The 26,214-nt window shown below is 50.1% G+C and overlaps 21 protein-coding genes across 21 annotated transcripts; 11 read left to right on the forward strand and 10 right to left on the reverse strand.

The window, feature by feature from the left end:
• Positions 1-986: 986 nt before the first annotated feature.
• On the reverse strand, positions 987-1,922 carry NEMAJ01_0558 (uncharacterized protein; the record flags this gene model as incomplete). Its single annotated transcript, XM_047914396.1, has 1 exon — positions 987-1,922. One exon carries the CDS (start codon positions 1,920-1,922, stop codon positions 987-989), a length of 936 nt encoding a protein of 311 aa, XP_047770353.1.
• Positions 1,923-2,189: 267 nt separating this feature from the next.
• NEMAJ01_0559 (uncharacterized protein) lies at positions 2,190-4,112 on the reverse strand (the record flags this gene model as incomplete). Its single annotated transcript, XM_047914397.1, has 1 exon — positions 2,190-4,112. One exon carries the CDS (start codon positions 4,110-4,112, stop codon positions 2,190-2,192), a length of 1,923 nt encoding a protein of 640 aa, XP_047770354.1.
• Positions 4,113-4,368: 256 nt separating this feature from the next.
• Positions 4,369-4,590, reverse strand: NEMAJ01_0505 (uncharacterized protein; the record flags this gene model as incomplete). Its single annotated transcript, XM_047914343.1, has 1 exon — positions 4,369-4,590. One exon carries the CDS (start codon positions 4,588-4,590, stop codon positions 4,369-4,371), a length of 222 nt encoding a protein of 73 aa, XP_047770300.1.
• Positions 4,591-4,959: 369 nt separating this feature from the next.
• NEMAJ01_0560 (uncharacterized protein) lies at positions 4,960-5,571 on the forward strand (the record flags this gene model as incomplete). Its single annotated transcript, XM_047914398.1, has 1 exon — positions 4,960-5,571. The coding sequence occupies one exon, from the start codon at positions 4,960-4,962 to the stop codon at positions 5,569-5,571; it is 612 nt and encodes a 203-aa protein (XP_047770355.1).
• Positions 5,572-5,623: 52 nt separating this feature from the next.
• Positions 5,624-6,454, reverse strand: NEMAJ01_0561 (small subunit ribosomal protein S4e; the record flags this gene model as incomplete). The annotated part of the gene is made up of 1 exon (XM_047914399.1): positions 5,624-6,454. One exon carries the CDS (start codon positions 6,452-6,454, stop codon positions 5,624-5,626), a length of 831 nt encoding a protein of 276 aa, XP_047770356.1.
• A 36-nt stretch (positions 6,455-6,490) lies between these two features.
• On the reverse strand, positions 6,491-7,105 carry NEMAJ01_0562 (dihydrofolate reductase; the record flags this gene model as incomplete). The annotated part of the gene is made up of 1 exon (XM_047914400.1): positions 6,491-7,105. One exon carries the CDS (start codon positions 7,103-7,105, stop codon positions 6,491-6,493), a length of 615 nt encoding a protein of 204 aa, XP_047770357.1.
• Positions 7,106-7,157: 52 nt separating this feature from the next.
• Positions 7,158-8,102, forward strand: NEMAJ01_0563 (ubiquitin-conjugating enzyme E2 H; the record flags this gene model as incomplete). Its single annotated transcript, XM_047914401.1, has 1 exon — positions 7,158-8,102. One exon carries the CDS (start codon positions 7,158-7,160, stop codon positions 8,100-8,102), a length of 945 nt encoding a protein of 314 aa, XP_047770358.1.
• Positions 8,103-8,116: 14 nt separating this feature from the next.
• On the forward strand, positions 8,117-8,320 carry NEMAJ01_0506 (uncharacterized protein; the record flags this gene model as incomplete). Its single annotated transcript, XM_047914344.1, has 1 exon — positions 8,117-8,320. One exon carries the CDS (start codon positions 8,117-8,119, stop codon positions 8,318-8,320), a length of 204 nt encoding a protein of 67 aa, XP_047770301.1.
• A 29-nt stretch (positions 8,321-8,349) lies between these two features.
• On the reverse strand, positions 8,350-9,300 carry NEMAJ01_0564 (meiotic recombination protein SPO11; the record flags this gene model as incomplete). The annotated part of the gene is made up of 1 exon (XM_047914402.1): positions 8,350-9,300. The coding sequence occupies one exon, from the start codon at positions 9,298-9,300 to the stop codon at positions 8,350-8,352; it is 951 nt and encodes a 316-aa protein (XP_047770359.1).
• A 272-nt stretch (positions 9,301-9,572) lies between these two features.
• Positions 9,573-10,082, reverse strand: NEMAJ01_0565 (uncharacterized protein; the record flags this gene model as incomplete). Its single annotated transcript, XM_047914403.1, has 1 exon — positions 9,573-10,082. The coding sequence occupies one exon, from the start codon at positions 10,080-10,082 to the stop codon at positions 9,573-9,575; it is 510 nt and encodes a 169-aa protein (XP_047770360.1).
• A 31-nt stretch (positions 10,083-10,113) lies between these two features.
• Positions 10,114-12,786, forward strand: NEMAJ01_0566 (uncharacterized protein; the record flags this gene model as incomplete). The annotated part of the gene is made up of 1 exon (XM_047914404.1): positions 10,114-12,786. One exon carries the CDS (start codon positions 10,114-10,116, stop codon positions 12,784-12,786), a length of 2,673 nt encoding a protein of 890 aa, XP_047770361.1.
• Positions 12,787-13,319: 533 nt separating this feature from the next.
• Positions 13,320-13,604, reverse strand: NEMAJ01_0507 (uncharacterized protein; the record flags this gene model as incomplete). Its single annotated transcript, XM_047914345.1, has 1 exon — positions 13,320-13,604. The coding sequence occupies one exon, from the start codon at positions 13,602-13,604 to the stop codon at positions 13,320-13,322; it is 285 nt and encodes a 94-aa protein (XP_047770302.1).
• A 183-nt stretch (positions 13,605-13,787) lies between these two features.
• Positions 13,788-14,105, forward strand: NEMAJ01_0567 (uncharacterized protein; the record flags this gene model as incomplete). Its single annotated transcript, XM_047914405.1, has 1 exon — positions 13,788-14,105. The coding sequence occupies one exon, from the start codon at positions 13,788-13,790 to the stop codon at positions 14,103-14,105; it is 318 nt and encodes a 105-aa protein (XP_047770362.1).
• Positions 14,106-14,207: 102 nt separating this feature from the next.
• NEMAJ01_0568 (serine/threonine-protein phosphatase 2B regulatory subunit) lies at positions 14,208-14,720 on the reverse strand (the record flags this gene model as incomplete). Its single annotated transcript, XM_047914406.1, has 1 exon — positions 14,208-14,720. One exon carries the CDS (start codon positions 14,718-14,720, stop codon positions 14,208-14,210), a length of 513 nt encoding a protein of 170 aa, XP_047770363.1.
• Positions 14,721-15,200: 480 nt separating this feature from the next.
• On the forward strand, positions 15,201-17,951 carry NEMAJ01_0569 (insulysin; the record flags this gene model as incomplete). Its single annotated transcript, XM_047914407.1, has 1 exon — positions 15,201-17,951. The coding sequence occupies one exon, from the start codon at positions 15,201-15,203 to the stop codon at positions 17,949-17,951; it is 2,751 nt and encodes a 916-aa protein (XP_047770364.1).
• A 384-nt stretch (positions 17,952-18,335) lies between these two features.
• Positions 18,336-19,022, forward strand: NEMAJ01_0570 (uncharacterized protein; the record flags this gene model as incomplete). Its single annotated transcript, XM_047914408.1, has 1 exon — positions 18,336-19,022. One exon carries the CDS (start codon positions 18,336-18,338, stop codon positions 19,020-19,022), a length of 687 nt encoding a protein of 228 aa, XP_047770365.1.
• Positions 19,023-19,255: 233 nt separating this feature from the next.
• NEMAJ01_0571 (large subunit ribosomal protein L4e) lies at positions 19,256-20,248 on the forward strand (the record flags this gene model as incomplete). Its single annotated transcript, XM_047914409.1, has 1 exon — positions 19,256-20,248. One exon carries the CDS (start codon positions 19,256-19,258, stop codon positions 20,246-20,248), a length of 993 nt encoding a protein of 330 aa, XP_047770366.1.
• Positions 20,249-20,279: 31 nt separating this feature from the next.
• On the forward strand, positions 20,280-20,936 carry NEMAJ01_0572 (transcription initiation factor TFIIF subunit beta; the record flags this gene model as incomplete). The annotated part of the gene is made up of 1 exon (XM_047914410.1): positions 20,280-20,936. One exon carries the CDS (start codon positions 20,280-20,282, stop codon positions 20,934-20,936), a length of 657 nt encoding a protein of 218 aa, XP_047770367.1.
• A 638-nt stretch (positions 20,937-21,574) lies between these two features.
• Positions 21,575-22,111, reverse strand: NEMAJ01_0573 (uncharacterized protein; the record flags this gene model as incomplete). Its single annotated transcript, XM_047914411.1, has 1 exon — positions 21,575-22,111. The coding sequence occupies one exon, from the start codon at positions 22,109-22,111 to the stop codon at positions 21,575-21,577; it is 537 nt and encodes a 178-aa protein (XP_047770368.1).
• Positions 22,112-22,292: 181 nt separating this feature from the next.
• Positions 22,293-24,107, forward strand: NEMAJ01_0574 (phospholipid:diacylglycerol acyltransferase; the record flags this gene model as incomplete). Its single annotated transcript, XM_047914412.1, has 1 exon — positions 22,293-24,107. The coding sequence occupies one exon, from the start codon at positions 22,293-22,295 to the stop codon at positions 24,105-24,107; it is 1,815 nt and encodes a 604-aa protein (XP_047770369.1).
• A 69-nt stretch (positions 24,108-24,176) lies between these two features.
• NEMAJ01_0575 (CCR4-NOT transcription complex subunit 7/8) lies at positions 24,177-25,004 on the forward strand (the record flags this gene model as incomplete). Its single annotated transcript, XM_047914413.1, has 1 exon — positions 24,177-25,004. One exon carries the CDS (start codon positions 24,177-24,179, stop codon positions 25,002-25,004), a length of 828 nt encoding a protein of 275 aa, XP_047770370.1.
• Between the last annotated feature and the right edge of the window lie 1,210 nt (positions 25,005-26,214).

Here is a 26,214-nt window from a genome sequence, read left to right on the forward strand (position 1 = left end):
AGACTATTTCTGGAGTGATTCGCGCAGAGTGACAGCTCTGGAAGCATGCTGCAGCAGCTCGGGGGAAAGGGCAGGCCTGCCCTGGAGAGTGTCCAATAGAAGCATTTACAGGCCGATTCCATAAAGATAGGAGACTCCTGCAGTGATGGCGAATCAGCCAATAAACAGAAGGCAGGCAGCCAATGTTTTTATTCTAAAAAATAGACTTCTTCTACATCAGTGCTTTTTCTATCACTCGTGTGATCTCTAGGTCTATATAAAGAGGACAGAAAACAAAAATATGGCAGAAGACGGAAGCGATAGAAGCAAAAAGATAAGAATGGCAATATGTGTGTCTGTAGTGGTTTTGGTAGCTGTGGGCAGTGTTGCAGGTGCTTGGTACTTTATAGCAAGAAGCGGCGGAGCAGCATCGCAGGGCGGAGCAGCTGCAGGAGGATCTGCAGGAGAAACCCCGGAAGAACCAGCTCAATAAGGAAGAATAGCCCAGTGTGAAAGTCGGCCAGGCTTATTAAAGGGCGCGGGCTCTAGCACAGTAGTATTGTAAAGTGTAGATGGCATGTGCGGATATAAGACTTTGCGTCTGCTTTGTGTTAGCTGTTTGCTGAATAAACATGGGATAAGTTATTTTTCCATTCTTTTTTTCTGAATTTGGACGCTTTTCTGCAAAATTTCGTCTTTTCTTTGCCTGCTTTTTCATGCGCGAATAAAAGGGCAGCTTCAGCCCAGTAGGAGGCATTTTTGCCCTGACAAGACAGATTTCTGAAACAAGGATTCAGTTGGTTTTTCTGTGCTAAATCGATTGGAGCGTTCCAAAATCAAAGTATAAATAGAGATAGAACAGAGCAGGTAAAATGGAAAAGAAGAAATTAGTCGGGTCATGCGTATCAATCTTTATAGGAACTATTCTGGTCACTGTTTGCGCTGTGCACATGTTTAACATGTGGGGATAGTTTTAGTGCCATAATAGTGTGTAATGTAAAATACGTTTATGATTGCTTGCTGTATTTTAATTTTGCTATAAATAAACTATCACCAAGCTCAAGCTTGTACGTGTCTGTGCTTCTTCTGTTTTGCGTGCTGACTCCGTACCTTCTCAGAGTTTCCTCTTCTATTTCAACCCTTTCCATGTGCGGGCTCTCCTGCAGGACAGCAGAAATGACTGCCTCGTTCTCGCTGGGCTCAAAAGTGCACGTCGAGTACACAATTATTCCGCCCTCTTCCAGCATGCGGATGCTTCTTCTGAGGATCTGCTTTTGCTCGGAGGCGTAGTCCTTGCCTTCCCGAGGCCTTGCCCCTTCTGCGTACTTCACCGTGCTTGTTTGCGTGCACTCTGGGTCCACAAGGATTCGGTTATACCTTTCCTCGTGGACGTGCCCGAACTTCCTGAGCCCAGTGCTTGTGTAGTGCACTCTCTGGACACTCTGGGAAGTGCCTTCTTGCGCCATGCGGCATCTGCACGCGCTGCTGGGCACTGTCTGCGCCTCCAAAAGAGTGGCCTCTCTCACGGGCGAACTCTCCAGGGACGTAGAGTCTCCTTGGATGAGCCTGACCCCAGGGACTCTGTACTTCTTCACCAGGGATGCAGCAATATTCAGCCTCTCCCTGGATATGTCCACCCCCGTGATGGATTTCCCCGAATTTACGCCCTTCATGCGGAGTCCTGCGTATACAAGCTTCATCCCAGGGGCGCAGCACGTGTCCAGGACCTTTGACTCTGCATCTATTTCCAGATGGTCTACCGCTATTATGGACCACAAAGACATGGGAAGTATCTGCGCGCGCGCATACTCCTGGGTGCTGGATATTTTTTGCGTGCTCTCGTACGAGAATATCCCCTCTGCAGCCTTCTCGCACTCAAACGAGAAGTCCCTGCTCTCAGAAAGGCCGCTCGCTGTTGGGCTAACTGCAAAAAACTTCCTCATGCGAATATTTTACTCTGCAAGAACAGAGAATTTAGAGAAGAAAAAAGCCCGAGAATATCAAAAGAATGTGCCTGCATGATATGCCTGCAGGATGTGTGTCTGCCCGCACAGTTATGCCAACCAGCGAATTCTCTCTCTTTCCCGCATGAATTCCCAGCCCTCAGCGCGCAAAAGACAAATCTGCGCCTCCCAGAAAAATCCTCCTTCAGCGGCAGAGTGTCCCGGCCTTCTGCAAAGCATCACAATACTTCCGTTTATTTATCTCTCCTATTTGACGTGTGCAACTTCCCTGGCGCACTCTACCGTTTCGGTGATGCGCCCGTGCCTGCTCTCGGATATGCGCACGCCCTTTATGTTGCTAGAAATCTCTGGAGCAGCTTTTCCTGCCCTGAAAACGGCAGAGACATTTCCCATCTGGCCTGTCTTCCCCTTCCTGATCATAAACTGAACAGTGAGCTCTTTCTCTGTGTAGTGCACCTCGTACGGAACAGAGACGCCCAGCTTCTTAACCTCCTTCTCCACCGAAGCCATTTCCAGTATGTACCGAATCAGCACAGGAATACTCTCCACCAGGAGGTCCATCGAGGCCAGCACTGCCCCCATTGAAAGCGACGTAAACTCTTTGAAAAGGCTTTTCATTTCTGTCTCTGCGTATACGTCGACAATGCTGACTCCGTCGTATATGATTGTTATGTTTATGTCGCATATTGAGAGAATCAGCCTGCTGTGGGATATTTCCACTATCCTAACCCCGAGGATAATTTCCATCCTCTGCACTGCGGACTTAATCTGCTCCAAGTCGTCCTTCTGCACCTCTGCCGCCTGCAGGGAGTCCTGGAGCATCTCTATTTCAGCCCTTTCGCCCTCTATCGCGCCGGAGACAGCGCCCTCCTTCTCCCGCGCCTCCTCCAGTTGTGCTGCAAGCTCTTTCATGCGCGCGCTCAGGCTCTCCTCAACTTTCTTCTCCTCTTCTACCTCCTGCACGAACCGGCTCACCTCTTCGTGCGAGAGAGTTCCAACACTCGCAAGCATCTCCCGCATGGCCCTCTCCTTCTGCTCCAGGCCCTGGAGGTCCACCTTCAGCGCGTCTTTCTTTGCTTTCTCCACCCTCTTCTGCAGGTCGCTCTTTTCTTTCTCGTACGCCCCCAGGAGCTTCACACTCTCTGCGAGGAACTCGCTCTCCATCTCCAGCCTCTTCCTGTGCCAGTGCGACTTTCCCTCTTTCCTGGCGTCGGACTTCATCTGCCGCAACTTTGACAGGAGCGTGTTTCTGTCGATTGAAGCCAGCCCCGTGCAGTCCACCTCCCTCTCCACGGCCTCCGTCTCTTCTCGGGTTTTCTCTATTTCCCCCGAGAGGCGCGCAGAAAGTGCATTTTGCATTTCTATCCGCCTGTGCAGAAACTCCCTGTAGTATATGAGGCTGCCCTCCTCCACCTTATTCCGTATCTTCGAGAGAGTCTCCCTCCTGCTCCCAAGGGATAAATTGTCCAAAAACCGGATTCCTGTTTCTGCGAGAATTTCCCGGATCTTTTTTGTTTCCTCCCTCTTCTCCGTCTTGTACTTGCTGAGCACCTCCTCCACATTCACAGTATCGTACACGAGCGTATTATTGTCGGCAGCACAGACAATTTCCGAAAGCATGTCGCTCAAAATGTCGTCTCTCCCGTCGTCAAGCGAGTACTCCATCTTGCACTCTGCCTCCAAGCTTCCTGCGGGCTGGGCAGGCCCTGCAGAAGGCGTCTCTGCGCCCTCTGGAGCCTCAATTTCTCTCTCCCTCCCGGCCTCTCCGCCTTCCGGCACTTCAATGTGGATGGCTGTTTGCTCCATTGTTTTTTCTCTATCAACAGGGCAGAGACTCATCCTTTTCTCCTCCATCGTATCCTCCGAGTCGTCCATTATGAAGTTCTCCTCTTTTTCCTCGCACAGGGGGAGAGTCTCATTCCCTACGAGCTCATCCTCCAGGGCACTTCCCACAGCGTCCACGTCCATTGGGGCTCGGCTGGACATGTCCATGCTCATTCCCATGGAGCTACTCTCTGACTTGCTGTTCTCATCTTTTGCAGGAGGGTAAACTATTTGCGGCTCGAGTGCAAAGCTCACTCTCCTCACAGAAGGCCGTCTTTCCTCCATCTCCACGTGAGGCGGATCCTCCATCGTGAAGTACTGGTCTATCTCCTTCGTACTCTTCATATTTGCAATTTATTTCTCATTTTAATTTATATTCCCGCATTCCCGCATTCCCGCATTCAAACTATTCAGTAGATCCAGCGACTCCACCCCGCGCCTACGACGCAGCCATGCACTCCCAAAGGCCATAACCCGAATTCTGGGAGCAGCTGCACGCATGCAAATTACCCCGTAAATAAAACCACTTCATCTGCGCATCTATGCATTTAGGCACTGTCTCGTAGTTATGTAACCATCTGCATTCGTGTAATTGGGTTATTTATTTACATCCTAATATGTCGTCTAGCCACGTCTGCTTTAGCGGGATACTTTTGGGCTTCTGCTTCTGCTGTGTGGGCTTGGCTGGCTCCTCGCTGGCGCACTCTGGGACGTCCCCAGGCAGGAATGTTCTCCTGGAGAACTCTCGGCTTTTCGGGTTTATGTTTTCCTTGTCCCAGACCGCCCGAAAGTCTTCCGAGTACGAAAATCTTGGCCCGCGCATGGGAAAGTGCTTGGCCAAAGTATAAATAAGAATAATTGGCGGGTTATCCCGCCACTAATTTTTCATCACAAACCGCCAATAAAGAGCAAACAAACAGCAAATAGAAAAACAGGCCGGAAATAGGCAAAGTACAGGGTTTATGCTGCCCGTGTACGCTTCTATTCTCTCGCCTCGGCAGGAGTGCGCCTGCACCTTCCGTGTTCTTGGAAACCCGCAAAGCAACGGGCAGGAGCTCCCGGGAGAAAGCAGGCCCTTTCCCCAGCGCATTCTGGGCGTGCATGCCAAGAATAAGCCAATTCTTTTCCTCCGAAAATTTCCTCCCCTTCGGATGCGCCGTCTCTGCTGAAATACCCGAAATATTTTATTTGTATGCGAGGCGAGTACGAAGATGAGCTTGAGTTTTTCTCTTTTCTTCCGGCAGACTTCCACATGGACCTGTACCAAGGGATGAGCAAAATGCTTGTTTCCTCCCTCGGCTCTTCCCCAGACATCCGCGGGCGAATGGACCGCATTGAAACCGCCCTGCAGAAGAACATGCTCATTTTTGAGCGATTCACGCTGAGAAACATATTCACGTTCCCGGAGAGCTTCGTATACGAGAGAAAGCAGGGCCCCCGGACGGCGCATGAGCACGGGCAGCTAAAGGATGAGATTCTCTCGCTCTCCCTGCAGAATGCGGAAATTGCGTCTCTGCGGGAGACTCTGCAGCAGAAGAAGGCCTTCCTCCGGGACGTCGAGCAGAAATATGCTGCTCTCCAGGGGATTCCAGAGCTCTCCGCCGTCCTCGAGGGGATCCGCGAGCTCAACCGCCTGATGCGGGAGACGCGAGAAATGAAAAAGCAGTACATGCAGGGCGCGCAGCAAAGACCGCGTCCCCCCAAGAAAGAGCTCGAAGAAGAAATCCGGAAAAACGAGTGTGCGGACCTGGAGAGGCGCATCCCCATGAGCGTCCTCTCCCTCCTGGAAAAAACCCTCTCCTAAGGCGAATAAAGAGCAAGTTGTGGATCCGAGCAAACTTTCCTACGAATTTTTATTATTCCTCGTCGCTTTCCTCCGTGGAGTACTCTGCCTCTTCTCCCTCCTCTCTGAGGTCTCCGTATACGATATTACTGAGCATCATAGCTGTTGTGCGAATTCCCTTCTCCTTGGGGAGCGAGATCACGGACTCTCCTGCGCTTCCGATGACAATCAAGTTATCTGTTTTTGTAACGAAAGATCTTCCGTTCAGGTCCTCAAGAATCGACATTGTGAATCCACTGATGTGTGCCTTTATCTCCCGGATGATTCCAACGCATCCCAAGTTCTTTCCTCTGAAGGCGTATGCGGTCATTCCCACGCCAATCGGGTATATCTCCCTGACCTCGCTTGTTGCCAGGTCCAGCTTAACGGAGTCTCCTATTTTTATGCTGGGGTCTGCGTACTTGATTGTTCTTCCGTCGTTTGTGTGCAGAGTCAGGATGCTCTTGTTTTCGAGCCTCTTCGTGACCACTTTGCAGATCTTGAACTGCGCCTCCTCCTCAGTGATGGGCTGCAGGCAGAACTTCTGGTTTACGTTGTACAGAAGCCTGTAGTTCTCGTGGATCGCAGGGAAGCTCACTACGTCCATAACACCGGCCGGGTACTTTGGGTCCTTTCGGACTTTTCCGTCCACCTTCACCATTCTGTTCTTGAGGATGTGCACGAGCTCGCGCGTGTTCTGGGCGAATGCGAGCTTTCTCCGTACAATTAAGCACAGAGGAAGGCACTCTCTCAGTTTGTGTGGTCCACATCTGGGGCGGGGGGCAAATGCTCCTCCTAACTTGTCCAGCATCCACGATCTTGGCGCATTTAATCTCTTCAAGTGCTTTCTGGGTCCTCCTACCATTTTTCAAGGGTGTAAAAATAAAACAGCTTTACTCTTTTAAGATTTTTTGTGCGGTGAAAATACGCCGTGCATAAACGCATAGTGCACGCCATTCTCGCATATTAGAGAGCCTTTTTGGGACTCCTCCTTGAAAGGACACTCTTCCTTCTGCGAGCACTCGTGCATGCTTTTTTCAATTCCCAGCTCTTTCAGCGTCTCCTCCGTCTTATTTCTTAGGGGCGCACTGTCGATGAGGCCCACGGGAAAGTGTGCGTCTCCCTCGAAAGTATCGTATATCTCTGTTATGTATACGTCGCACTCGTACTTCTCCAGTGCCTCTTTGTAGACAGAATGTCCCCCGAATATCACAGGGCGAATGCAGAGAGCCCTGCACATGTGCACGGCCTTGTCCAGGCTCTGCACGTAGTATACGCTGTAGTTTGGGCCTTTCTCGGGCGGAGTCTCGCGCGACGTCAGGACCATATTTGTTCTGTTTGGGAGGGGCTTTCCTATTGACTCAAAAGTCTTCCGGCCCATGATTACTCCTGTAAACTCTTTTGTGGTTATGTGCTTCATGAAAAGGAAGTCTGTTTTAAGAAGTGGCCACGGAAGTTTTCCCTTCAGTCCTATTGCGCCTGTGCTTTTAGAATATGCTGCAAGAATTGTGATCATGGCAGAAAAATAATGCAGCATGAAATAGTGCGTGCTCCCGTCATTTTGATGGATGCAGGAAATTGGTCATTTTAGAAAGTGCAGGAAAGGCTGGAAAATGAGCCTGCACGCAGAGAGAAGCAAGTATGTCCAGCTGGCGCCCGTGCATCTTGTTTTTTCGCTACTCTCTGGGCACTCTTACTCCAGAGGGTTTGCAAGGATGCTGGATCCTGGGCACGGACTAGCGGGAGTGCATCAGCAGTACGCCCGACGGGTAAAGATGGTGCTGATACGGTCCCGGGGCTTCACGCTATTATTTCGTGTGGGACGGGGAAAGACGGGATCTCTCCGTCTCTTCTTGCGCTGGGGCAGTGCAGGGCGAATGGCTTTCTCTTGTGCCACGGGAAGAGTGCTTTCTGGGGTGCGCCTATTCCGTGATGCTTTGGTCAATTTTTTGCAGGCGTCCAATTGGGGAGAAGCAGCTTCATTGGTGATTGCTTGTTTATTTACAAAGCAAAACCGGCAGAGAATGCACAGAGTAAGAGCGGAAATAAACAAACTATTTAAAAAGAACTATGCAGTCGAGCAGGAAGAGCACTCAGAGCGCGCATCTTTTATCGTTGCAATTGACGGCCCTGCAGGAACTCCCTTCTCTGGGGGCAGATACAAAATACGAATATTCCTGCCGAGGGAGTTTCCCTTCAAGTCTCCGTCGATTGGGTTTGTCACAAAAGTATTCCACCCAAACATCGACGAAAACAGCGGAACTGTTTGCCTGGACGTTTTGAACCAAGTTTGGTCTCCCCTCTACGATGTGCTAAACATTGTGGAGACGTTTCTCCCGCAGTTGCTGGCGTATCCAAACCCAGACGATCCGCTAAACATTGAGGCTGGGCGCATGTTCAGGGAAAACAGGAAGGAGTACGAGAAGAAAGTGGCGGAGTATGTCGGGATGTATGCAAAACCCCCCGCCTCAGACCCCGAGGCAGAGACGGACTTATGCGAAGAAATTGCATAAAATAATAAGACGAAATGCTCACGGGAGAAAACAGAGAAAGAGTGAAAGGCGTATTCAACGCGCTTTCATCGGTTGTGGACGAAACCCTGCATATGGGCGCCCTGCAGGTCCTTACCACAGAGACGCACTGCATAACTGCCCGAGAGATTCTTTCCGAGGAGGCCTTCCCCGGGGAGAGGCACGCACTTTCTGGGGCAGGGAAAGAAGATGCTAAATAAAAACACATTTATGTACTCAGGCCTTTCGCCTACCCGCTTTCTGATCGCCTGATTTTTTGGGCTACATACTCGGCTATTTCTCTGCTCCCGGAAATGTCTTCTATGGAGGCTTTTTTTCGGGTTTTCTCCATTATGTTTATGTCGTTCCCAAGCTCCCTGTGCCTCGCGAGGAGGTTTTTCACGAGGGAGAGCTGCCTCTCCTCCGTGATCTCCTGGAGGCTTTCCCCCCTCTCCTGAAGGTCGTGCAGGAAGACGCCAATCCGCTTTATTCCTGGGACTTTCAGAGCGGGATTTCTCCTGCTTCCGTGCTTGTACACGGTGTATATGCAGAGCCCGTGCGGGTCGCAGTCGAAGAGTCCAAAGACCTGCATATTCGACGCCATCATAAGGAACAGGAGCGTGTTCCTGCAGGGATACCCTTTTCCCGTTACAATTATTGCGGGCTCTCCCAAAACCTCCTCAAGTCTTGCCTTTTTCTGCACGATCTCGTTGAAAACAGCCTCTTTCTCCACCACAAGAACGACCCGAGAAGCTGCAATGAGCCGGTCCCCAGGGCGTATTCTCGGTATGACCGTCGTGTGCTTTATTTCTATCGCCTCGCCCTCCCTTTCTATCGTGCAGGCTCCGTTTACAAGGCCCTTATTCCCCGGGACTACGTTCTGGAGCTCCAACTGCGTCCTTTTCTTTATGCACTCCAGAGCCTTTATCACGTGATTCTGGTGGGAAAACACCCGCTTGCACCGATAAAAGACCTCCCGAATCGTTATTTCCTTCTCCTCCGTGAGAAGCACGTAGTACACGCTAAGGAGTCCCGTGGCTTTCTGCACGGATATTCTCCCAGAGAGTATCTCGTTCAGAAGGCACATAATGTCTTCGTACACCCTGGGAGCGTGCGCACTCTGCGCGTACTCCATCAGAAATGCATCCTTCTTCTTTACGATGGACATGATCGTCTGAATGCTCAGCTGATTTTTTCCCATGAAAAAGAAAAGTTGTTTCTATTTATAGATTGATACAGGCAGGAATTTTTCTCTTTTTCTCTTTTCCCGTTTTCTTTCTCGGGCCTGGGAGTGGACGCGAAAAATAAAAAAGCAAAGCAAAATCTCTGCGTACAACTAGTTAAAAAAGCTCTGCGTACACTTTTCATTTTAGACGGTGAAATTTCACAGGCAAGTCGACACTATTTATTAGCTGAAGCAGGGCGAAAATAGAAGCTGGAAGCTGTAGGAATGCGGACTTTGTCTGTTTTTGCCTAGAGGTGTCCTTTGATGACTTCTATTATCCTCAAAAGTTCTGTGTCTTCCTCCAGGGGCTTATACTCTTCTATCGGGATGTGGCACGAGACGGGGATGCACTTCAGCACTTCGTCATCAATAAGGAAGACGTCTTCAATGCTTACTCCCGTCGCACTTGCTACAACCTGCATGTTTTTGCTTCTTTTGTACGGATGCCCTTTGATGGGCTCAGAGTGTGCGTGGTAGTACTTTCCGAGGGCCTTTGTCATTCCTGCTTTCTCCACCATAGAGGCCAGTCGGACTCCGTTATGCTCCATTGCCGTTGTCCAGAGGGCGTATTGCACGTTGTTTTTGTGCAGAAACTCTACGAGCTCCCCCAAGTGCGGCCTTAAGTAGATAAGATCCCCGGGTCCTGAGAGGACTCCGTCTGGCTCCTGCATTTTCATGAGTTTTCCCTTGTTTTCCTTTACGCGTGCTAAAAGCGTCCCATTTAAGTCAAATACGAAGACTTTCTTGCTGCTTGACATTTCTGAAAATATTTGCGTGCAAATTTATTCGATGGACTACTTGAGCTGGCTTGCGAAGGGGCCTGCTGTTAGCGAGATTACAGGCTTTGAAGAGTACATCAGAAAGGAAAAGGAAGAGTCTATGCGAATTATGAAGAGGCGGCTTAAAAAAGGAAAAGCATCAGATAAGCAGACGGCAGAGGACGTTCTAGGTGTAGCGAATAAGCTATACGTCCGGGGAGACTTTATGCCTGCAATCGAGAAGATAAAGGAGTCCCTGTCCTACCACAGCACATTTGACAGTGCGTACTACCTCCTCGGCATTATATACGAAGAGTTGGGCGATGCAGAGCGGTCTTTTAACGCCTTCCTGATCGCTGCAAGCATAAAAAGGACGGACGTGAACCTGTGGAGGAAGCTCCTGCAGTACAAGCAAGAGGAGGGCGACCTAGAGTACCAGCTGTACATCCTGAAAAGGCTCAAAAAGATAAAGGAGACTCCGGAGATTCTCGAGGAGATTCTGGGGATATACGAGCGACAGGGCAACATAGAGAAGGTTTTGGAGGTGAAGGCTGAAATGGTTTCCCTCAACAATTTTCCCCCGGAGTTTATTGAGGAGGTTCTCTCGCGGATAAAAAAGCTCCGAAATTCAGCAAAAATTGTCGACACAGTGAGCCGGATACTCGACAGAGACAAGCCATTCTCGACAGTGTCGGACACTTTTCTGATAGGATATGTGGACATTCTCTTTTCTCTGTGCAAGTACGACCTTATTTCTCAGCTGAATAACTCTCTGGCGTACTGCAGGAGGCTTCTCATGTGCACGCGCACGGAGATAATCCTGTTCTTCTCGAGCGTAATCTCGGAGATATCGACTCGCTGTTCTGTGTGCCCTTCTCTGTGCACGTGCAAGGAAACAGCTGAAATTGACACGGCCCAAAACATCGTTATACACGCGGGAAAAAAGTCTGCTGTTGTGAGTGTTCCTGTACGGGTTCCTGCAATAACGGATTTGCTCCATCTTCCGCTGGCAGGGTGCTTTTTGGACACTCTCATTCGGATGCGGAAGTACAAAGTCGCGCTGAAAATCCTCGAGTGGACGGACGCTGCCGTGAAGTGGTTTCTCTCCGGGAGTGCATCCTCCGCGTACTCCGAGGAGATGCAGGGCCTGCTCGTTGCAGAGGTTTTTTCCGTTAAGAGGAAAGTCGCACTCGTGCACGAGAAGATGCGGGAGTACCACAAGAGCATCCTTGCGTACAAAGAGATTCTCTCGCACAGGGACAGGATTCCGTACGTGCAAAGCATCCAGGGAGAAGTCCACATGCGGATATCTGAAATATACAGGAAGACCGGAAACATCGACCTGGCGCTAGAGTATGCGCTGCAGATAGAGAGCTCTCAGGTGTGCTCGGGCATAGAAAAGTCCGGCCTTGTCTTCTACAGGGCGGCAGACTGCATGCAGAACCGGTCGATCATGTACAAGGCGATGCACGTGTACGAGACCGAGAAAATACTCCGAGAAAGTGCCGTGAGAAAGTACTTCGTCCAGTCGGCGCAGGAACTTGTCGTATTTCTCCTGCAGAATCCGTTCATATTCTACAGGAGGAAGGTGCGGAAGGAGGAAAACGGGGAAACTGGATCCCTCGTGAACGTCCGGGAAATAGAGGCAGACTACGCCCTGCTCCAGGAAATAACTGGGCTTGGGAAGGTTTTGTCGGACTTCCCCGAGGGAGAGTCCAGCACAAAAAGCGTCTACTACGACGGACTCGCCTCTCTCCTCGGGGGAATATCCGTGCAGGAGTGGTGCGGGATTGTGCAAAAGTACGTTACTGCGCTTTTTTGCGAGGAACAGTTTGAGACGGGGATGCTCCTTCTTAGAAAAGTCCTCACTTCCCAGATCCTGCGCAGCCAGTACGAAGAGTATACGGCCCTCCTGTGGCTGCTGATTCGGATGAGCGTCGATGCAAGAGATGCTGATTCTTTGCACTGGGGGCTCACGCACGCACTGCGGTACTATGCAAACAGGGAGGGATTTGACGCCGTCTCTTTCTACTACCTTTCGTACTTTCTCATTGGGCAGCTGCCGAAGTTCCACAGGAGGAGCCAGTTCTACAAGTTCCAGAAAAACATCCAGAGAAACCTCCGCAGAAAAGACCCGTCTCGGGACAGCTCTGGGAATGTTCTCACGCTCACGTGCTTCTCGTACATGCCCAGCTTCATCTACGCAAACACTGTGGACAGGCTTATTCGGGACGTTGAGGGGAGCGTCCTTTCTTCTCTCGACTCTTCTTTGCTCGGGATATCCCGGGCAGTTGCACTTTCCTCGCTCTTCCTGTCGCATGCATCGAGCAGGAAAGTCACGGACAGGAGCATGTGCATATCCCGGGGGGTGAAGATCCTGCACAAATTCACCAGCCTCATGCAGGAAATGGATCCGCCCCACGCAAACAGCGTCTCCATCCTGTGCGAGGGCGAGTCCGTAGTCTACGCCGTCCGTGGGGAAATTCTCCCGGGGGCTCCCTGCGAAGAAAGCAACGTCTCCGAGAAGCTTGCAATTCTCCTGTACAACTCGGGACGCGCATACCATCAGTACAAGCTCTACGGACTCGCAGAAAAGGCGTACGCTGAGGCCCTTTTGTACACGAAGAACCAGGAGTTGGTGACTCTCCTGCAGATAAACATGCACCTCCTTGGGAAGAAGGTGCGCATAGAGCCGGTGCAGTAGAATGTCCAGACTGTGCACAGGAATAAAAGCGTAACTACTATTTCTGTGCTGAATTTTTGGAACTCCCACAAAATTGGAGAGGGCACGACTATCACTTGATTGAATTTCACACGATCTGAACATGAAATTGATTAGTGATCGCTAGAAGCATAAATACGCGATACGATGTTAATTTCAGAGAAGAAAATGGGAAGAAATTCGAAGACTCAAAAATCAAGTCAAGCACAGGTCGACCGCCGGGACTCTCCACAGATTAATAAATCTTTAGTGGAGCTTGTATTAGACCATAGTCATATGAAACCCGGATTTACGGCAATATCAACAGATCAGGAGGCGATGAATTTAAAGCGTGCAGCGGAGTGCAGCCAGAAAGTGCTTCCGTGCGGAGCAAAGACTCAGGAAAGCGCAGGAATTAGCTGAAATTTCACCTAAAATCAGCTAGAGATATTTTGTGAGAACTTGTCTATTTATTTCCGAGTGGGCCCACTCTGACTCCCGCCTTATTATTCGGGTGCTTTCCTCTCCAGAAGCATCTATTTGTTGCTGTCCGGGTACGCCTCTCTCTGCATCTTCTTCTTTCTGCGGACGGCAAGTCTTGCTCTTCTGCTGGCAGCAAGCACTTTCTCGTTTTCCTCCTCTTTCTTCTGGATTCTCTCTCTGAGCGCCTTCCTTTTGTCGCGAATTTCTTCTCTTTTACTCCACGTGTCTGCATGCCTGCTCTTTCTCAGTTCTTCCCTCCGCTTTCTTTCTTCTATTGTAATCGCCTCTTTTGGCTTTGCTATTTCTCTTCTGTACGCGCACTCTCTTTGCTTTGCCATGGTATTTCAATATTTTATTTTTTTATCCCCATGTTATTCGTGTTACTTCCTGCTTATGCAGAGGAGTGTTAACAATAACGCACATTTATAGTGCTGTGCAAGAAATATGCATAGCACGTACATTTACTTATTAAGATCTTCTGCTGCGTCCCACGTAATAATTCTGAAAATATTTTGCATCTTATGAAAGAAGTAGAGTCTGAGCTGCAGAGCGGGATAGACGCCATCCACGGAATAGTCAAGAGGATGGAAACTATCACCCAAATAGTGGAAACTGTCTCGGAGATACATGCCACCATGCAGGCAGGCCAGAGCACCGAATCGGAAGAGTACTACATCGAGGAAATGAATCGGTGGATAGCGCACTCCGGGAAGATCTCGCAGGAGCTGCAACGAAAGGACGCCCTTCTCGTGGAGACGCAGAAAAAGTATCTTGTCGCCCTGAAAAGAGTCCGGGCGCTGGAGGAGGAGCTTGAAAGCAGGCACCGCACAAGTGCCTGACTCTGCCCGGCCTCAAACAGCCCGAATTTTGCACTTCGGAATTTCAGGCATTGCCTTTGAGGAGACTCTCCTATTCCTGGGAGAGTGCACTTTTCAGCAGTATCACAGTATGTTGCCCAGTGCGCCGCAGTCCATTCCCTTCAGGTCAGCACACTCTATAAACGGCTTCTTGTCCTTTCCGTAGACTCTGAAAACCTCCTCTATTCCCGCTTTTATTCCCTCGCTCTCCGACTCGTGCGTGTACAGGTCGCTGGAGAGGTCCTGCAGGGCTTCTTTTGTTAGCTTCCCGTTCTCGGCTATCATATCGAAGAAAAAAGTCACTTTTTCCTCGTTTGTTCCGTACTTGCTGAAAAGAGTTGCTGCCCGAATAAATCCGTTGAAGTCTATCTTTCCCTCTTTATCGCATATTTTCCGGATCACTCGCTCCCCCATCGGGTTTATGCTTATTTCCGGTATGCAAAGGAGCTGGTCCATGTATATGCGCCCTATTTCCTCCTTGTCCAGCTCCTTGAACCGAATGTACAGCTTCTTTATCTCCTCCTGCGGAAGTTTGCAGCCTTCCTTTTTCACCGCTTGTATGTCTTCCTTTGTAAGCCCACTGAACACGCTTCCCATCGTACGTAGTTAGAATGGCAATAATAATATTTTATATTTAATCCCGTGCATAAGCTCACGGCCCGTGGAAAAGCAGAATTCACGGAATACTCAAAAGTACGCCCAGACGATGCAAGCACGGGAGTACACGCCCTTTCTTTCTCCTTCCCACCCTGCAGAGCGCGAAGCGTGCATACCATCCGGAATTTTTGGAGAGATGTGAGACACTCTGGGAAGCTAGTATCGTGCAGGTGTATGTGTGCCTGCACTGGATTTATAGATAGATTTCTGTGAAACCTGATTTTTATGGGGTCTTGCCGCTTTTTATTCCCCGAGAGTGGTGAAATTTCTGGAGTCCCCTGCTCGGACACGGGCATATTTGCAGGCATGGACTATGCGGACTATTCCTGGTCTGGCACCCCCACCCATAAATCGTGTTTTTCCGTGCCCATTAGCGCGTGCTTGCCCCTCTCTTTTAATAATTGCAACTTTTAATTATCCATGTCTTTGCAGCTAGGAGGAACAGCCGACAAATACGAGTATAGAGCACTCACTTTGCCAAATAAATTGCGAGTTCTGCTCTCGCACGACAAGAGCGCAGATAAAGCTGCTGTTTCCATGTCAGTGAAAGTGGGCAGTTATTCCGACCCGCGTGCGCACCCAGGTTTAGCACACTTCCTGGAGCACATGCTATTTATGGGCACGGAGGAGCACCCAGACGAAAACGCATACATGGAGTACATCCACATCCACAACGGAAGCTCAAATGCGAACACTTCTGACGAGATAACGAACTATTTCTACGACATAGATGCGTCGTATCTTCGGGAGAGCATGCACATATTCAGCGGATTCTTCACTTCTCCCCTAATACGGGAGGACGCCATATCCAGAGAGCTCCAGGCAGTCAACAGCGAGCACAGCGCAAACATACTGCTGGAAAACTGGCGAAAGTACCACCTTCTGAGCCTGCTCTCTCGCCCGGACTATCCATCGAGAAAGTTCGGAGTTGGAAACTCGGAGACGCTTGCATCCGCCTCACGCGAGGACCTTCTCGAGTTTTGGAAGTACTTTTACACGCCGGACCGCATGTGCCTGGCTGTCCACGGGAGCGACTCTTTGGATACGCTCGAGCAGTGGGTCGGAGAACTCTTTGGAAAGATCTCCCCGAGAGAGGGCGCGTACATATGGGACTGCCCTGCGTACGTTCCCCCTCTTTCAGGGCGCACGGGCCTGGACTATCTCACGTTCGACGCGTCTTTTTTGGGGAAGCTTGTCCTGTATCGGCCGGCTGTGAACATTCCCATGTGCAAGTCCACGCTGAGCATTTTCATTTCTCTCCCGGAGGGAATCACCAACTTCCGGAAGAAAACAGTCGCATATTTTGGGGAGCTTCTCGAGGGAACTGGAAGCGACGGATTCGTGGGAGTCCTTCTGCGGGAGGGAATTGCCTCAAATGTAAGCGTGTACTTGGAGGAGACCACTATTAACACGGTGGTGCAGGTTTCTGTTGAGCTTGTGGACGATAAAGTGGCGCAGGTCCCGACTATTCTCCAGATTCTGCGCAGCTACATCCTCATGATCCAGAAAAACGGGACTCCGGAGCTGTACAGCACGTTTAAGAACATAAACGAGAAAGTGCTCGACTCCAAGGAGTCCCTGGAGCCGCTGGAGTTGGTGGAGAGTGCCGCACAGGCGATGCACTTCTACCCAACGGAAGAGTGTTTGAAGTACCCGCACGTTTGGGAGGGCTTTGACGCAGACGATTTCTCGCAAATTCTGGAAACGGCTTTGGACGCGCAGAAGTGGATGGTTTTGTTCCGGACGGGGAGCATAAAGTGCGAAAATATTCGGGTGGACGAAATATACGGGATAAACTACGCAGTTACGGAGATGCCTGCAGTGGACAGCGTACTCCTGGAAGGCGTATGCAGCAAGATGAAGTGGTCTTTTGGCCTGCCCGAGGAAGTCGACATTTCGCACGCCAGGAAAACGAGTGCCCCCGTGCCTCTTGGGGCAATACCTGCGAACATCCCGGAGTATCCCGCAGGAGAAATCCGCCACGAAGAGGTTTTGCGCCCTGGATGCTCTGGGCACTTGCTCCACAATCCGAAGTACTCCCGGAATGCGCACGTGCGGGTTATGCTGTGCACGGACGCACACATTTTTAACGAGAAAACGTATGCAGGAGCCGTTGGATACTTTTTGGCCGTTGCAAAAATGTTCCAGGAGAAGTACCGGGCAGAGATGAGCGCGTCCCTGCTGAACCTGGAGGAGTCTGGCGGAATGTCTGGATTTGTCTTTCAGTTCAGCGGAACCCCCGTGGTTATAGAGGATTTGGTCGAAAAGTTCTTTGCAGAATACGCCTCCGGGAACATGCAGATGTTCAATCTCTCGAAGGAGTCCGCCGTCTCGTTTTTCCAGAGCGAGACAAGAAAGTCCCCGTACATGTACAGCATGGGCGGAGTGTACACCGTCCGGGGATACCCTGAGTTCGAGCCAAAGGCCCTTGTAGAGGCTGCTGGAAGCATTTTGCCTGAGAATATTTGGGTTGTACGCGACGCGAATGTGAAGGTCCTGGGGGTCGGAAATATAACACCCACAGAGTTCACCCGCATTGTCGACGGGATAGGAAAGCACATTTCCTTCGTTGAGGGCCCGAAAGAGACCGTGGAGAGAAAGAGCGACATCTCCGTGGAAACAGTCGACATCCAGAACGTGGCAGTGTCCGTTTTCCACGTGGTCGCTGCCCCAGATGCAGTGCAGGCGTACGCCCTCGCTATTCTCCTCGTCCAGATCTTCTCCGAGCGATTCTTTGACGAAGTGCGGACTAAAGAGGAGTACGGATACATTGTGTTTATGGGGCAGAGAGTCCTGCGCCAGAGAGCGTACGTGCATTTCACAGTGCAGAGCGACAGGGATATTGAGGACGTGGCAGCACGGATTCAGGCTTTTGTCGGGGAAATCCAGGGAAGAGTCCGCGAGATGCCTGCACAGGAGTACGAGGCGCACAGGGAAAGCGCCATCCTCGCAGTGCGGGAAGAGGCCAGCAACCTGGAGGACTACGCAGAAGAAGTCTTCCAACTGTGGATGAAAATAGGCTTCCACCCAGGAAACAAGGAAAGAGTCTGCGCAGCCGTAAAAAATATTTCTCAGGAGGCCCTCGTGCAGTACACGGAAAAGATCACGGACATTGTGACAGTGCGCGCAGCCAAGCCGGGAACCCACGGGAAAACTTTCCCCAGCAGCTAATAAAGATACCCCGAAAAAAGAATAGCCAGAATCCCAGCAGGGCCTTAAATGGGAAGGACCTGCCCGAGAAAGATGTTGTGAGTCCGTGTCTGTGCCTGTACTCGCGTCTTTGCCCGAACTGTGGGATGGGAGGTGACCGATAGAGTCTTTGGTTCTCGTGACGATAGGCCTGGAGTGAGATGCTGCAGAGAATGGATCTAAAAAGGCTTAGGCCTGAGAGGGAGGATAAATCAATAAATTCGTTCTGCTTTAGTCGCGTCTTTTTGAGTTTGCAGGCGTCTGCGGGGCAGTGCAGGTATAATTCCATGGAAAATAGCCTTTCCCAGGGAATTATGCCTGCACGGGAAAGATGCAGCGTACATAAGCTGAAACTCTCGCACGGAAATGGAAAGCACTGCAGTGAGATACTCTGACGCCAGCACAGGGCACGACACACAGGATCACACTGTTCTGGCTGCACTTGCAAGGGCAGACTTCAGCGGAGCAGTCGACTACATAAAAACATGCAGCACCCTATTCATATCCTGCGCCTCCTTTATGCAGCTGCACGGAATCCTCGCGAAAATGCACGACAGAAACCCTGCACGATTCTGGGGCTTCATTCCGCTGCTCTTTCTCTTCGCCACAGCCGCAGTCCTTCCGCACGCAGCAAACGAGCAACTCCGGAAAAACCAAAAGCACACCCGCCTCCTGGTCATCCTTCTTTCCCTCGTCCTGATCATTCCGGGCGTCGTAGTGGGGATGCCCTGGACCTTTTTCATCATTCCCAGCCTGCTTTCCACCAATCGCGAGTACCCTCTCGTGGCAGCTGCGCATCTCTCCATATACGCTCTGTCGCATGCAGAAGGGGGCGAACTCTTCGCAATTGCCACGGGCGTATCCCCTGGGGTAATTGCACTCTCCTCCCTGGTCGAGCACGAAGTAAAGACTCTCTGCGGAGTGGCTCTGCACCTCCCAAAGTGCACTATATCTATAACCAGCGCCCTGGCCGTGCTTATTCCGTCCTTCCTCCTCGCATCACTCCTGTACAGTAAGATTCCGCCCTGCACTGAGCTCCTGAAAATAGAGTAAAACCCTTCAGATACGCTGCCACACCCTGGGAATTTGAAGCATGTACTCCCACACGCACGGGTACGCTCTGTACTCTTCGCACAGCCCGTGATAATTCTCTTGATTTTTCCAGAATTTCAGCGTGTCCGTCTGCCTTCTCCGCATATTTTATTTTTATTTCGCAGGGAGGCCGTCTGTCTGTGGGCGAGTGCCAAAATATTAATTTTATTTTTCTTTTTAAAACGACAAGGGCAATGATACAAAATCAAGTAGAATTCTACAACTTAGATGGAACAACAGTGTATAAGAAGGCAGAGTTACCAAAAGTATTCTCTATACCTGTAAGAAGCGACTTAGTCTGCACAGTGCAAAACAGCGTTAGAAAAAACAGCAAGCAGCCATACGCAGTCGATCCGCTAGCCGGTATGAGACACTCTGCGCACTCGTGGGGAACAGGAAGAGCACTTGCAAGAGTGCCCCGTGTCTCTGGAGGAGGTACTCAGAGAGCGGGACAGGGAGCTTTTGCCAACTTCTGTAGAAAAGGTAGAATGGCCAGCCCAACGAACGTGCTGAGAAGATGGTTCAGAAAGACAAACAAAAACACAAGAAGACACGCAGCCTCCATGGCAGTAGCAGCAACTGCATCGGCTGCCCTCGTAGAAAGCAGGGGACACCTGATCTCCCAGCTTAAGTCCATCCCCATCGTAGTTTCTAACGAGATAGAGTCTCTCAGAAGAACAAAGGAGGGCCTGGAGCTTATTAAGAACTTCTCGCTCACAGAGGAAATCAACAGAGTGAAGGAGAGCAAAAACATCAGAAGCGGAAAAGGAAAGGCAAGAAACAGAAGATGGGTCATGCGAAAGGGAATCCTGGTCATCTACCACGAGGACAAGGGAATCACAAAGGCGTTCAGAAACATCCCGGGAGTAGACCTCATGAAGGTAGACAGACTGGACATCCTGGAGCTAGCCCCTGGAGGCCACTTGGGAAGACTGGTCATCTGGAGTGAGAGCGCATTCGAGAGGCTCAGAGAACTCTTTGGAGACGCAGGATACACCGCAGTTAAGGGAGGATACAGGCTGCCAGAGTCTAAGCTCAGCTGCCCAGACTACAGAGAAGTCCTGAAGTCAGAGGAAGTCGTCGCGCTGTTCGATAAGAGGCCTACGCTCGTAATGCCGAGAGTGAAGGCAGTGCCCAGCGCAGTAGCAGCAATTAACCCTTACTATGAGCTGTTCAACACGGTTTAAATAAAGTATTCACTTTGCGAATAAAATATTTATGGGAGAGAGAAAGCACACGCGGATTACGCTGGTTAAGGTCCCGAGGATTTTGGAGGAGTACTTGGAGGAGTACAGTGAGCCCGTGGAGATAGGCTGCATAGAGGAGAGGGGGAGCTGTAATGTGCTGAAAATATCCGCACAGTTTGGGCCCCCGAGCTTCCCCAGAGAGTGGATTCTGGAGCCCCTGGAGGAAAAGGACGGAGTCTTCACTTTTGTCCAGAAACCGCACGGAGCTTTCATTGACGGAGTAGTCGCGGATGAGGTCTACGTGCGCCCTAAGATCTCCCCGGAGTACCTGAAGTACAAGAAGGACAGGGCAGCCCTTATTAACGTGAAGAAGGACGTGAAGCCCCTCGACAGCCTGAAGGAGGGCATCCGCATGGAAAGGTACGGGGCCTCAGAGTACGATATCATGGCAAGAAAGCGCAAGAAAATGCTCATGGAGAAGAAGAGAGAGCGGCTTTCAAAGACGGAAGTCATGGACATTATGTTCCGGGCCTTTGAGGAGCACCGGTACTGGAGCGCGAAAGACCTTGCAGACCGCTCGGGGCAGCCCATCGCGTACATCCAGGAAATACTCCCGGACATTGCAGTTCTCAACAAAAAGACGCACAAGAACATGTACGAGCTGAAGCCAGAGTACAAGAACAACTGAAGTGCCTGCAGTGAAAAAAGTGCTATTATTTCCGTAGATCCGCATATTTGCTTCTGTGTCTAGTGCTAGTTCCAGTAAAGATTTACTATCCTTTGGAGACCCGGATTTTTATTATCGATTGGCTTAACGGTATTTTCTTCTTGTGTTTGCATCGTCTTCAATGGGCGGCACTTTCTGCGCATTTCCTCGCTTTCGCAGGGCACTCTTGCCGTGTCGGCAGTTCTTCTTGGGTGGGCACGTGAAGACGCTTCCTCCTGTCGTAGCACTGGACTTTCTTTGGCGTTGCAGGATGCTTTCTACAGATTCTTCCAGACTTTTTCTGGCTTCGGATGCTCTTTCTGCAAAAAACCGTATAGGAGGCCCATTCCTTGGACATTTTCTTCCTTGGGCACTTTTTCTGGCGTGCTTCCGTCCTGTACTCGGCGTATTCTTGCAGTAGCTAATTCTTTTGCAAGTTCCAGAGACGTGCTTGGAATGCTTTAAATGCTCTCTTTTTTCGTGCAGAGCCCCTTTTGGCGTTTTTGGCAGCGCACACGCAAGAATCCAGCTCTTCTCGCCCTGTTCGCTGCTAGCTTTCGCCTTTTCGCGTGGAAAGCGTAAGTTTCCACGTCTGTGCGTACGCTTTGTGTTTTTTCTGCCTAAACAGCGCGACAAACGGATGAATTCAGTGCAGTAATGCCGCGCAAAAGGGGCAGTAGTTCGTGCGGGCGGGCAAAAGATCTAAGGGAAAAACTCTGTGCATTTCTTCCCCCTTGCAGGAGTCTTTCTAGCAAAACCTCTCGTGGGATAAAGCAGAAACCATAACTTCGCGCGAATCGTGTGAAGTGGAGGATATATCTGGTTGAAGCACTAGCACCCACACGAACAGCCCCCATTTCCGCCAAAGAGCTTGCTTTTATACTTGCCAGCACAAGCATAATCTCGCAAGAGTGGGCACACAGGCCACCCCAATTGCAGAAAGTGGAGTATGTGCGCGCGCTCGTCCTACTGCCCATATACGTCCATGCATACCCCCAGAAAACAGCGAGGAGAACTTTTCCGCCCAGAGCTTGCAGGAAACAGCCCCAGAAAGTCCAGATTTCACCATGCAGAGCCCACTCGCACTGTGCACACAGACTATGGAGGGAAAAGTGCGATTGTAAAGTGGCCATTTTCGTCCTACCCGGACTGTGCATCCGGGATCTTCGTGCAATCCAGCGAATTCTTTCGCCAAAAAATTGCAGCTTCCCAGGGCGTTTTTGCACAAATTCAGCACTTTCATGCAGTATCCTGCCCACAGAAAAGCAGCCGCCTCAAGGCACAATATCCACACTCTTCAATCTATTTCTTTCCTCTTTTTATTTTGCATCGAACATAATGTCGCGCACAGGGGAAAACAGAAAAAAGGAAAAACACCAGAAACCGCCTGGAACTCCTGCAGAGGAGAGTCCTGTCTATGTGAACAATGCGTGCATCGCATGCGGCCAGGCACGCCCAAAGAGAAAGAAGAGGTATTTTTTGTTTGCAGTTATAGGGGTTGTTATAGGGTACTTTGTAAAAACAGGCTATGAAAAGGCCTTCAAGAAGCACGTAATTATGAACTTGATGGAGGAGCTTCTAAACTCAAAAACTGTTATGAGCATGAACTTAAGCGAAACCACAAAGGCAAAGCTCCTATACTTAGCGGACATTGCTGCCTTCTCCCCGTACGAAGAGCTGGACCAGAAGCCTGGAATGAAGGGGCAGGCTGCTGGGCTTGTGGGGAAGCATCCGATCACAATTATCCCGGGAATTGCAAACACGTCGTTGGAGCTGTGGAAGACCAAGAAGGAGAACAACTCTTTCTTTCGGAAGAAAATATGGGGCTCCCACTCGACAATTACGTTTATGCTGCACAACCGGTCGGAGTGGCTGGAAAGCATGAAATTAAACACGGAGACAGGCCTGGACCCGATAGGCATAAAAGTGCGGGCGTGTGCTGGCCTGGAGTCTTCCGATTTCTCGATACCTGGAATGTGGTTTTGGTGGAAGATCGTGGAGAATCTCTCGCACATAGGATACGATCCAGCAGATGTGCACTTTGCAGCCTTTGACTGGAGGCTGGGCCTTGAAGAAATGGAGATTCGGGACGGATACTTTACGAAGCTGAAGATAGAGATAGAGCTGCAGAGTTCTATGAAGCAGGAAAAGACCGTTATTATTGCGCACAGTCTTGGTGCAGTAATATTCCACTATTTCATGCAGTGGGTCTCAGAGAAGGACGAAAAGTGGGTGGACAAGCACATACACGCAGCAGCCTATATAGGCCCGCCTCTTCTCGGGGCTCCGAAGGCGATTGGAAGTGTTTTAGCGGGGGAGGTAAAGTACACCTCCGACATGGGAATAATCCAGTACACAATAGTAGAGCTGCTTTTTGGCCGAGAAAAGCGGCAGGATCTCTTTAAAACGTGGGGGTCTCCCATATACCTCCTTCCAAAGGGGGGAGAGAAGTTCTGGTCCCGGGGGAAGAAGCAGCTCCACGACCTGGTCGCAATTGAGGAAAGTCCGCCCCAGAAGAGTCCGCGGAAAAAGTACAGGTTTACAACGCAGGCAGAGATCTTCGACATGATCCGGGAAATGCTCCCACAGCACAACAAGAAAATCCACGAGAAGCTTTTTCACCCGAAAACCCAGCGAGACGGATGGTCAAATCCGCTGCTCTCTCCCCTCCCGAATGCCCCGAGTATGACCGTGTACTCGCTCTACGGAATGGGAATTCCCACGGAATCTGGGTACTACTTCGCGCCCGAGAGCGGATCCCTGCAGATAGACAAGAACAATACAGTCCCGGAGGACGACATATACAAGGGAATTGTGCACGCAGATGGAGACGGAACAGTTCCTGTGATATCAATGGGGTATATGGGAGCTGCCGGATGGAAAAAAGACGCTTTAAACCCGCACAAAGTACGCACTGTAGTGAGGGAGTATAGGCACGTGGCGTCTTCATCCCTCCTGGACATCCGAGGCGGCGAGCACACGGCCCAACACGTGAACATTCTGGGGAATACGAGCCTGATCGAGGACATCCTGGAGATAGTCTCCGGGAAGGCACTCCCCGACAAAGTTGCATCGAACCTGAAAAGTCTCGCAGCTGAAATCGACAGAGACGAAAATTCTCCGGAAGACGCAGTTTCTCCTGTAAGAGAGTAGCGCTGAAATACGGGAAGCCTGCAGAGAACTACAGCGAGCAGCCAAATACTAAAGTTGTAAATTTAAAAAATGAAAGAGTCTCCCATGAAGAAAGAAGAGAGCGCACGCTCTGAGGCGGAGAAGGAGGAAAACTGCGAAATTAGAAATGTGTGGAAGCACAACCTAGAGGAAGAAATCGACATTTTATCGGAGTTGATACAGAAATATCCGTATGTCGCCATGGACACAGAGTTCCCTGGGGTTATTGCTAAGCCCATGGGCACATTTAGCACGCAAGCAGTCTATACGTACAACCAACTCCGGTGCAACATAAGCCTGCTTAGCCTGATTCAGCTCGGGATTTCGCTCTCAAACGAAAGCGGAGAAAAGCCCATGCCGAGCACGTGGCAGTTCAACTTCCACTTTGACAAGGAGGGGAGCATGTCCGCGCAGGAGTCTATGCTTGTGCTGGAGCAGGCAGGAATCGACTTTGACCGCCTCAGCAGGGACGGGATAAACATAGACGCATTTTCCGTGCTAATTACAACGTCGGGGCTGCTGATGAATAAGTCTCTGAAGTGGATTTCCTTCCACTCTTCGTACGACTTCGGGTATATCATTAAGGCCATCACGGGGCAGGACCTTCCCCCGTCCATGGAGGAGTTCACGTACATCCTCTCCAAGGTCTTCCCGCACTTCTACGACATAAAGTACCTCATAAACATGCTCGGAAAGAAGGGCGGACTGCAGGACCTGGCGGATGAGCTGGTTGTGCAGAGAGAGGGCGTCCAGCACCAGGCAGGGAGTGATGCCCTTCTTACGCTGAAGGTCTTCCACACTTTGAAGACAGATATTATCCCAGACGCCGAGAAGAATGCGAAGTACAAATGTAAATTATTCGGGATTGATGCTGCATAGCTTCTTTGTTAACGGGTGCATGAAGCACCGAGCGAGTGGAGAGTGCCTCGGGTGAGGGTGCCCGGCAGAAGGAGGGAATTTCCAGCGCTGTTTCAGCAAGACAATAAAGGATGTGCATGTATGTGCTTTGCCCGTGGGAATATCCCTGTTTTTCGCTGTCTCCCGAAGACTCTCCATGAGAACTCTCCGCCTGGAAATTCCTGCTTTTGTGCCTCGAGCGCCCGAGTGCAGCTCTACTCTAATACTCACTTCTATCGAATAATAACTCAATAAGAACTCGCCATAATAACTCAATGAGAACTCCCAATAAAGCTCAATAAGAACTCCCAATAATAACTCAATAAGAACTAACTTATATCGAATAATAACTCAATGAGAACTAACTTATATCCAATAAGAACACACTTATATCCAATAAAGCTCAATAAGAACACACTTATATCCAATAATAACTCAATAATAACTCAATAAGAGCTAACTTTGAATACTCAATGAGAACTCCCTAGTGGAATAGTTCTCCGTATGAGCATGCACTCCCACAGGAGAAGCACCAGCTGGACTCTGGCGACTTTTGGTGGGTTTTCATGCGGAAGTGCTTTTCTTGCATGAAAATATTCTGTGATGGGCCACGTCAAATGCATTTGATCTTTGCAATCCGATGGAAAGCATCACATAAAACTACCGAATTCTCCAGAATCGAGATCATTTGCTGGTTTTAAAAATATAAATACGCGGACATTTTTGCTCTTCGATGCAAACACACAGTGAATTCACTAACACAAAATAGAGATGTGCGCAGAGAATATTCAAGCGCATATACGCACTCCGTGGCAAACTACCCAGAATAACTTGGAAGTGCCCGGATCAAACAGGACGGCGAGTCATGCATCCAACTCGCGGCAGTCCGCACATTTAGATGGCCGGAGACAGGCTAAACACACTATTTTCAACAGAATAGAAGCCAGGTAGAGCACTAGTTTCACGCCTTACTGCATAATTTGCACGCTGCAATACACATCTCTAGCAGAAGGGTTGAAGCTATTTTTCAAATACTGTTGTAAATAGTTCCTCGCGACTAGCACATAGTTTGGCTATTCCATCTTATAGAGAAAACGCACAATACCCGTTAGAAAACGGCAGATTGGCTTGCAGACGCAGCCATTACAACACCACAAACCCACAAGAGTATGACTTCCTCCACAGAAAGCCA

Source organism: Nematocida major, assembly GCF_021653875.1.
Source record: "Nematocida major strain JUm2507 chromosome Unknown 2427, whole genome shotgun sequence".
Taxonomy (NCBI): Eukaryota; Fungi; Microsporidia; genus Nematocida; species Nematocida major.